Genomic DNA, 10631 nt, shown 5'->3' with positions numbered 1-10631 from the left:
TAAGACGCTCTAAATTTTTCAGCAGTCTACCATTATCATTTCATCAAGAATTTTTTAAAGTAATCAGCAGCATATTTATGACATAGTTGTTTTAAGCACTACAAATTGAGGATTCAACAAGACCTTATATACGAATAGAGCAAATTTTTTTAATACATATTTTTTTTATTTGTCTGATGTAACCGCTGTTATAAGGGGACGGGAAAGCCTCATTCTTTTCAAGGTTGATTAATCGATGGCGAAGGGTAGTGCCAATATTAAAAAAAAAATCTATATAAAAAAATGGGAGAGGCATTTTTTTCAACCTTTCTAATTACATTGTTGTGGATTTTTTTTCTACCACTTAAAGGGGGGTGGGGATGGCTTTAGCTGTTGCAGGTGGTTGAACGATGAAAAGAAGTCACCCCCAAAATTTCCAGGGAAGAAAAGGAATAAATAAATGGAAAAAAAGAACGATATGGATGGGGGGCAGGCGTGGAACTAAATTTTGAGGCATGATAGGAAGTGGAAAAGAATATTTGACCTTGTGGAGGGGTCTTCGGGATGGGCAAAACCTGTTTCCTCGCGTGGGGCTCCTTTCTCTTTCGATGGGAATGGCGCCGAATCTTTCCGCGCACTTTTCGGGGCCACATTTGGAATACAAACGGAAGTTATACCTAATGTCACAAATAGTTCCTACCCATCCCTTAGTAAAAGTAAGTATTTCAATGATGTTGTATTCTGTTTCATATCAATTTGATTTTCGTTCTAAAAATTATACTCTTTCGTGTACTCGATCATCGTTTCAAATCAAAAACTGATCATTGATAAAAAATTAAAAACCGTACCTTCCTTCGAGTATCAAAATCTGCATTCTTTCGTTTACTTGTGACTCGATAAAAATTATAAATTATAACATAAATGTTTACAGAGATCTTACTTCGAGTATAAATATTATATTCTTTTGTTTGCTCATGTATTGTTAAAAATTATGAATACATTCTACTTAATTATTAATATAAATTATAATCTAAATGCTAACAGATGTTCACATTTTCCTTCGAGTATAAAAATTAGAATCTTTCATTTACTTATGGACGGATAAAATACTTAAATAATGGTCTAAATTTTTACAGATTTCGCATCTTTTTTCCAAATTTAAAAATTTTATTCTTTTGTTTACTTCTGTATCGATGAAAATTATAAATACTTGTTATTTTTATCGTCGATAAAATTTCTAAACTATAATTTATGTATTTAACGATTTCGCATCGTTACATCCTTTGATTATAAAAGTAATATTTTTTCGTTTTCTTATAGATAAGCAAAAAATAATAAATTATAATCTAAATATTTAATGATTTTGAGTCTATTTTTGAATGTAAAAATTATAAAGACTTGTTTACCTGACTATCGATAAAAAATTATAAATTATAAGCTAAATGTTAACAGATTTCATACAGTTATTTTCTTTCGAGTTTAAAAATTGTATTCTTTCGTTTACATCTTGAATGAAAATAACTATAAATTATAGTCTTAACATTTACAAATTTCCTATCGAATTTCACATTGAATGTAAAAATTATCGAGTATAAATATTTTATTGGGTATAAAAGTGATATTCTATTTTTCCTATGTATCGGTAAAATTTATAAATACTTAATATCGATAAAATAATAAATTGTTATGAATTGTTTTCTTGATTATCGATAAAAATAATAAATTGTTAGCTAAATGTTACCTGATTTCGTATCATATTTCTTTTCGAAATATCAAAACCTTATTTATTCGTTTACTTATGGATTGAAAATTTTTTTATTCGTTTGTTTACTTACATATAGGTAAAATTTATAAGCTACAAATGTAGATATCTCGTATCGTATCTGTTTTGAAATAAGACTTTCAATTTTTATGTAAACACCTTGTCTTCAACATAATTTATATTATTTTTTTCTCTTCTAATATTATTTGTCTTCAATGTAGCTTCATTGCTACAATTTAAAATTCGTTCTTCACGTAGTTCGATTTAAAAGTCGGGTAAACAAAAACCTAAGTAATATAATTCAATAAAAAAAAAAACTTTTCTTCTTTTTTTTTTGGGGGGGGGGCAACCATATTTTTTAAAAAAACTATTTCAAATACTTAGCCTATTTTTCTCTAAATATCATGACTAGCCTTATTTGTCTGCATACTAACAATTTGTAAAAGGTACACAAAATTATAAGTACTTAAAATTAAAGATTCGAGAGTTTTAATGTTAAGAAATAAATGCTTACATTTACTTATAGATACATACATACACAATTTTTAAATGGATGCGTTTATTTATTTAAAATTTTTTTGTTAGCATGTTGTTCTATGTTTTTATAACATAAAAACGATCCTATTTACATTTTTTCTCGTAATAAATAAAAAAAATAAACATCTTTATGCTGTCTTTCTAATTTCTAAATCAATAATTTTCTTCTAAAATTTCTAATCAATATCGAAAATTTTTTATTCAGAGCATATTTAAGTATTCTTTGCAAAAATTTAATGTATTTGTTTGAAAATTATTCCTAATTATTAAAAGAAAAAAAACTTCCATTTGACTCATTAATGATTTGAAGCAACTTAACTATTTACTAATAATTTTGTTCTACTTTTTGGCTAGATTATTATAATCTTTAATTTTGCTGCATCTCTACTTTTATTTTAACAAATTATTTTCATATCTACTTTATAGACACACACAAAATAGTTTTTTTTTTTAAAACCTATTTTAATTGGCCAGAAAGTAAATTGCTTTGGGTTGAAAAATTAAATGTATGTCACAAGAAAGAGTAACAGAAAAATTAATAAAAATTTAATTGTATAAAAGCTAATTAAAATTTTAAGTTCTTTAATCATTATTCTCTATTCTTATATTCTCTATTCTTATATTTTAAACTAAAAATCGTATTTATGTGCCTAATTTTGTTTTAGTTTAGTTGTTATTAATATTTATTCTTCAGTAAACATTTCAAATTTTTTCGTTCTGCAATTATAATTGAAAGCAGATTCTAAAATAAATTCTGAAATTACTGAAAAATAAATAAAATCCCTAAGATTCAATTTTTTTTTACTTAAATCGAAATTATTTCCTTATTTTTTTTCTGCATTGAGTGGATGATGATGTGATTGATAAAAGGATAAACCAAATGGATACTTGAAGGTTTTTTTTTAAAGTTTTTAAATGTTTAATTAGATTTTTTTGGGAAATATTTACACATGTAATTAAATTGATTCAAGTGCGGCAATGTATATCAATGCATTCAATTCTTCATGCCCGGTTTTTGTTAATTGATTGAATTAAACGAATTTCGAGATATACATTACACTCAAAGAACTATATTAAAAAGTAAGTATTTTAGTAAAACCAGATATATTTCACTGTGCTAAGTTTATTAGTATTTTTCTGTCAATTCTAATCTAAAATAAACTTTTTTTACAATAAATAATTAAAAGATGGATTTTATATAATTTTTTTATTGTTATTTTTTTTTTACTATGGAAAGATTTTACTTTTTGCTCTCAATATAAAAAAAAGCTCGTAAAAGCAATTTATGTTAATGATACTTTTTATTTAATGATTTAAATAAGAAAAAATCACGTCATAAAGCGTGATCTAAATAGCTAGTATTGATTTGATTTAATTTGATTTAAATTTCTTTTTAGTAAAAATAGTACTTTTTACTGTAAGAAGTAAATAGATTAGACACTTTCGCTTTAAATTATGCGGCAAAGTTCGAAACTAATACGAAAAATCTCGTTCGAACTTTTAAATTATTTGTTTTTGATGAATTGCAATATTTTTTAAAATAAGAATTTTAAATTCTTCTACGTCAATTAAAACTTTAATGGAAAAATAAAAATTACGTTTAGGTAAATTTTTTTATAGCAAAAGTAAAAATTTTCATTGCAAAAAAAAATCATGATTTTTTTATAATTGCTAAGTAAATACGCTTTTATAATTGCTCTGAAATGTTGTATTAGAGATGAATCCTCACTAACTTGAAACTTAACTTTCTTTTTTTTTTCGTTTTCGAAAGTTTTGTCACCTCTTAAGTTAACTTAGTCGGAAATGAAAACTGCGGAAAAGGAAATTAAAAGGAGAAAAAAAAAAACTCTGGAATCAACTGAGAGGCCCGAAGGGGGGAAAAATTCCCTGTCCCCCATTGATAAAATTTACAATTTGTTAAAAAAATCAACTGTTACTGAGATTATTAGAATTTTTACTATAGGAATTTTATGTAATGTAGAATTTATTACTATTATAATTTTTATTTGCTATTTTAGTTTATTGCTCCTATAATATTCTTATAGGAGTAATAAATTAATTAAGAATATTATTTAATATTATAATATTCTTAATTAATTTATTACTCCTATAACTATTAGAATTTTTTTTAATTTTTGTCTGTGATTGGGCAACATTATTTTTTATTACTATTTATTGCTATTTTTAGTTGAACATAAACAAACTTATTATTTGAAATGTGGTATAACTCGTTTGGTAGCCAAATTATGGTGCTATTTTAATGTGAATTTTGTTAAGTTCTGTTTCAATGGTACTTCACATCAGAATGGGTAAACTATTTTGTTAAAAAAAAATTTGTCTTATTGTAGTTTTCATTTGTCAAATCAATACATTACACCACAGCTGTTATGGATGTTTCTTCAGAAAGTAGGATATTCTAGAGTATAAAACAAGATTTATGAAGTACTTTAAAAAATTAGTAGTATTAATAAAATTGGTCTAAATTGTATTGAAACATACTTTTGTAACACTTTTTACATGTTTTAGATGAATGAGTTGTTATTTACATTAATTAAGGCAAGAAAAATATTTAATACACATTTTAAAGGAAATAGTGCCTACAAAATCATGATAAAATAATATTTTCCTTAAGCCTAGTTAGGCATAATAATCCCACTGAGTTAATTTTTTAAATCAGTCGCCAGAAGGATTATTGATTGCAAAACATAAACTAATATTTTAAAACAAAATAACATATAAAAGAAGGTACAGTAGTGAGACTACTAAATATATTTTTACCATTAAGCTAATTCGAATGCAAAAATATTTTACTGTTAAAATGTACCCTATTTCACCTGAATATGGAGTCGAACGAACTATTCATTCTCAAATTATTAAATATATGTCGTTTTAATATTATTTGTTGCCAAGGACAGTAGTAATAAGTAAACTAAAGGCCAGTATTTTTCTGATGAATTCAAAAACAAAAGTCTAATGCAAAATATAGTATACATTTCTAATAGCATTAACAAACATATGTGCAGTGTTTATTTAATATCATTTGCGATTATATAGAAAATTTACATTAACAGGGTCATAACTAACGTTTTTCGCACTCAAATTGAAGTGTTAGTCATAACATTTATGACTTAATAAATTATTGTTTTTAAAAAGGGTAATTGGAAGGCTTTAACAGTTGAAATAAATACTTTGAATAAAGGCGAAGGATACAAGTGTCACATTTTTTGGAGAATAGCCACTGTGTGTCACATTTTTTATTTCTTTGTAAAATTTGCTAAAATCTGCCTCAAAAGTTAAAACTTTTTTATTTACTGATTTCGTCTTGTTTTTAAAAGTGTATTTTTTAAGGCAACGATTGCTATAAATTGCGCATTTTTTGTTGTTGTTTTTTAATATTTTGTTTAGAATGAAGTATGAAATAGTAAAATTGTTTTAGAGGACATTTCTGTTAATTATTTTTTATTTTTTAAACTCTTATGACGTACACTTTTTTGAAAGAAATAAAATAATCGATGATTTTTTTCTTGTAGTCATTGTTATTGAAAAAACAACGTAAGTGGTACACGATTCGAAAGTAGCAGCGCCTAAAATAGAATTCCAAAAAAACTGACTAGAAAATTGATCTTTGTAAGAAAATTTTTTGAAATATATCTTATCGTGCAGAAATGCCAAAAATATAAAAATCGCAATTTTAAATTTTTTGTAGCTTATGTTGTTTTTCCTCTTGCATGGCAGTATGATGTACTGCATAGAAATGAGGAATGCATAGAAAATTTTAAATTTATCTTTTTTTTTTAGAGAAATATGCTAAAATATGCTTTAATTTTTTCACTGTTTTCAATAGAGTGTAAAGACGTTATATTTTACAAATTATGTATTGCATATTTCTAGTTTCCCTTAAGACATGGACAATAATAGAGCTTTGTTTGGTTTTAATATAACACGTCTTATTTTTAGAGCCACTTTTTTCAAAAATTTCATTATGAAATTTGAATTGACACAGAGAAAAGAAATTATAGTAAAATTACAGCACTTGCCATTTCTTATAAAAAGAAATTATACTTCTGGTAATAAAACCAAAATAAATGGTTAATTTAACCGAATAAATGGTCTTACTAACATGCTCTAAGATATCATGATAAAATTACCAAGTTTTTCCACATTTATTACCAAACAATACAATAATTAAACCATATTTTCTTGTTAATTTTACCGAAGGCTGTTCCCAAGGAGCTTCGGGAAAAGTACCGTGCTTTTTGGTGTTCCCATAGAGCCAGAAACACAGTACATTTTACCACATTCTGGTAGTTTTAATCATACCTTTTTTCCCCCTCAGTGTACAAAATTGTTTTGGGTGGCATTTCTGTTAAATATTTTATGGTTTCTGACTTGTGTATTTTAGTATTTTGAGTTTTTTTTTACAGATATCTGTTTTTACATGTATCTGTTTTGTTTACATGTATGGGTTTTAGATTCGTATTTTAGTAATACATGGCATATCCAAAGATTTTGTGACGTTCTTGTAAAATTATTTATTTGCTTTTTTTTAGTATAAGTGTTTCAAAGTTTTTTGTAACACACGCACTAGTAAAAAAAAAATATTTGCTTATTACATGATTTGTTTGACAGTTTTTTTTTTGTTGTCGATTTTGTAGTTTAAAGTTAATTACTGATTTATTGAATTTAGTAATCACATACTTTCACAGTTTTTAAATGTTTAATCTCCTATTTATAATACTTTAACAAACTTAAGCTTAATTTTCTTATTATTATTCTGCCTCAACTGTTAAAAGTTAATTTTAAGTTTTTTCACTTATAGTTTAGAAAGCAATTTTAGAAAATAATTGTTTTCTTCATTTTATTTTTGATGTTCTACTTTGCATAAAGTTGACATTTTCCCATAAATAACACTAAAATTTCTAAAATATTTTTTTTCCTTCTGTTTGTAATCCGTTTCTTTTTTTAAAAATGGAATACGTTAATGTATTAAGTTATTGACTTTAATTTCAATATTTTGATTTTAATTTTAAAAGTTTTATACTCACTCGGCTTTTTCGTAGTATATATTTTAAATACTTGTTTCAAAATTTTTATACACAGGATTAAAAATTTCTACTGAAATTTTGGAATAGAATCTAAGCATAAGCATTTATGTACTAAATTCTTACGACTATAATTTGAATGCTATTACTCTATAAAGTAAATTCTTTGGCGTAAACGAGCTATTTTTTTTTCACTTTTTTTGTTTCTATTAGTAGATAAAAACTACTGCTCTTTTTAGTATATTATTTGAAATATAAATTTACGTAAAATTAAGGGTCAAAAATTGTATATTAGACATTGAGGAAAAAAAAATGATCAAAACTACCTGGATATGATAAAATTCACCGTGTTTCTGACTCTTTGAGAATACAAAAAGCCTTGGTAATTTTTACTGAAGCGATTTGGCAATGATTTTGGTCAAATTAACACTAAAATAGAGTCTTATAATATGTAATAATTTTTTAAATTTTGCGAAATTCGGTGGTTTTATCATATCTTAAAACATGGCATGAAATTGTTTTTCAGTTTTTATTAAATACTATATGGTAATAAGAATTGTAATTTCTAAAACCAGAATTTCTGTTCAGCGTTTTTACTAGAATTTTTTTTTCTCTGCATAAAAATTAGGTTATTTTTCCTTGTATGATTTGTTTTAGTTTTGAACGATGAGATATTTATTTTTGTGCTAAACATAATTAGTTGTAGGGGAAATGATTTTTGCGCAATACATTTCTTATCAGTTTAATTTTTATTTCTATAATAAATTTCTACGTTAATAAAATTCTAAAAATAACCACTCGCTGTCAAAATTTTTTCCAACCATTATTAAATTTATTTTTAAAAAATTTTTTAAATGACAATTTCAGCACATGATGTTTGTTATTGAACTTGAAATCGAGTGTTCAAATTTCATAGCCTAAATACATTCTAAATATTATGACGTTCTTTTAATTTGACTTTTTTCCTATTATAACTGTCTAAATTTCAAATAGAAACAAATGTTTGTACAGTTTCAAAAAAAAGAAAAAAAAAAGGTTTTATTAAATAACTGTTTTGCAAAAGCATTTAAAAAAGGAAGAATTGTCTTCATATTTTTATAGGGAAACACCACTTGTAGTTTTTATAACATAATTTGTTAGAAAATTTTAATTTTTATAATCAATCTATGGACATAAAATTTCTACATTAATAATACATATGATTATGTTACATAGTATAATACAATATATAAAACATGTAATATATGTATAATTTTAATAAACATATATTTGATAAAATAAACTTTGACTGTGAACTGTGACTGTAACTGTTAATTGTCGAGAAACATATATTATCAAAGATAGTCATGATACCTACTTCAATTTTTGTCTAATTTATTTAAAAATTTAAAATTTTTACATTAGTATTATAGTTTCCATTGCGCGTAGAATTTTTTTATTATTTTTTTGGAAATGGTAGCATATTGAACAAAATCACTTTAAATGTTACAGTTTGACTTTTAATTAATCGAAAACTATAAACTAAAAAAATTAACTATATGAGCAATGGAAGCTACATTATTATGTATTTTTATCTATGTAATTTTGATCTGTTATAACAGCATTTAAAAAATTATTATTTTAGTTCAGTTAGGAAAAGCAATATCAATGATTTTGTCAGGGTTTTATTTATCTATGTATTGTTTTAACGTACGATCAATCAATGATTTTTACTAGTTATTGTCGATTATTGCGCTAGATATTGTTCATTTAAGATTACTGATTGTTATTAGTGTTTCTTATCGTTAAAGTATTTACACGGAGAAAAAAATTCTTGTAAAATTACCGCACTGTATGGTAATGATATTTTTGGTGAACAAAACCATAATTCCGGTTAATAAAACCAAAATATACGTTATTTAAACCATTCATTTGGTAATTTTAGCGTTCATGCATTAACGGTTTACAGGAAATTCAGTTTTTCAAAATTTTAGTTCTTATTACCACATATTTAGTAAAAAATACAAAACTGAAAAGAAAATTTAACCGAATAAATGGTTTTTCTGCTCTTTTCTAATATCGCAATAAAACTACCAGTTATTACCACATTTACCAAACTATATCACTTACCATAAAACCATGTTTTATTGTTAATTTTACCAAAATCATAATCAAAGCGCTTCGATGAAAATTACCTTGCTTTTTGGTGTTCCCAAAGAGCCAGAAACACGGTTAATTTTACCATATTCTGATAGTTTTGACCATACTTTCTGTTCTCAGAGTAGGAAAACGCTGCATCCATATTTTTAATAAGAAATATATTAGAATTAGATTTTACTCTTACATTAACTTGCATGCTAAATCTAATCAATTATGTTAAGCATTGTAAGGCAATAATACAATACTTAACATAATGAAAAATGCATTAAAATTGATTTATAACTGTTTTACATTTGCAATAATTTTTAAACACACTTTTTTACATCTATGTTAAAGCATGGGTTGGCATTCAGTTTACAGAATTATATTAAAAGCAAGTTATAAAATTTGCAAACTTGTGGTGTAATAATAAGCTGCAAGTATTTATGTGCCTCACTTTATTCCACACTGAAAGTTGGTAATTAGAACAGAATTATTTGAATTATTAGAATTTTCTTTTTATAAAATCGTTTATTTAAAACATTGTTTTCTTTCTCTTAAATAATATCATTCGCTACATTCATATTTTCTGTACGTCTACATGAAAATTAGGCTTGAAATTTTGCTTTAAATTAATTCATGTATATAATAGTAAGCTACATTAAATGGGTTTTATATGTCTCATATATGCATTAACAAAACATGATAATTAAAAAAAAAAATTTTAAAAAATCAGATGTTTTTTAAAATTTATTTCTTAAATTTTTTCCATTCATTGCTTTTCTATAACAATTACATTGAAAATGTAAAAAATTGTGCAAATTGTTCGGGTGTAATTTAATTCATTAAATAACGAATTTATAAAATTGGCAAATTTTAGAATTCTTAGTTTTTCTATTGTTCCTTATAAAATCGTTTGATTAGTTTTCTTAAATGTTTTTATTCATTGCATTCCTATATCTCTATGATTACACTCAGTTCCACTTTTTAAAATTTTGCACAATCGTCAAACTAGTTAGTTGTAGAATCATTTTCTCTCTTCATTAACACTTATTTTTTCATTCAAATGGCAAAAATAAAACTCTAAGCAAACCTATTCCGAATATCTATTATTTAGAGTATAGTATTTAAAATAACCACTGTTTTTGTTTTCATTTTGAAGGAAGGCATTATAAATACTTTTTTTTAATTGA

The 10631-nt window shown here is 24.7% G+C and overlaps 1 protein-coding gene across 1 annotated transcript in view; it reads left to right on the top strand.

The window, feature by feature from the left end:
* Window positions 1-330: 330 nt before the first annotated feature.
* The window catches only part of LOC107452896 (uncharacterized), a 183938-nt gene continuing 173637 nt past the window's right edge, over window positions 331-10631 (top strand). The window contains exon 1 of the mRNA XM_087165357.1: window positions 331-695. Coding sequence (XP_087021483.1) covers window positions 495-695 — 201 coding nt within the window. The 5' untranslated portion in view covers window positions 331-494. The remainder of the gene's footprint in view (window positions 696-10631) is intronic.

Source organism: Parasteatoda tepidariorum, chromosome 6, assembly GCF_982258835.1.
Source record: "Parasteatoda tepidariorum strain Cologne lab strain chromosome 6, Ptep-v5.0, whole genome shotgun sequence".
NCBI classification, from domain to species: Eukaryota; Metazoa; Arthropoda; class Arachnida; order Araneae; family Theridiidae; genus Parasteatoda; species Parasteatoda tepidariorum.
This window is presented reverse-complemented; position numbering and strand designations above follow the sequence as displayed.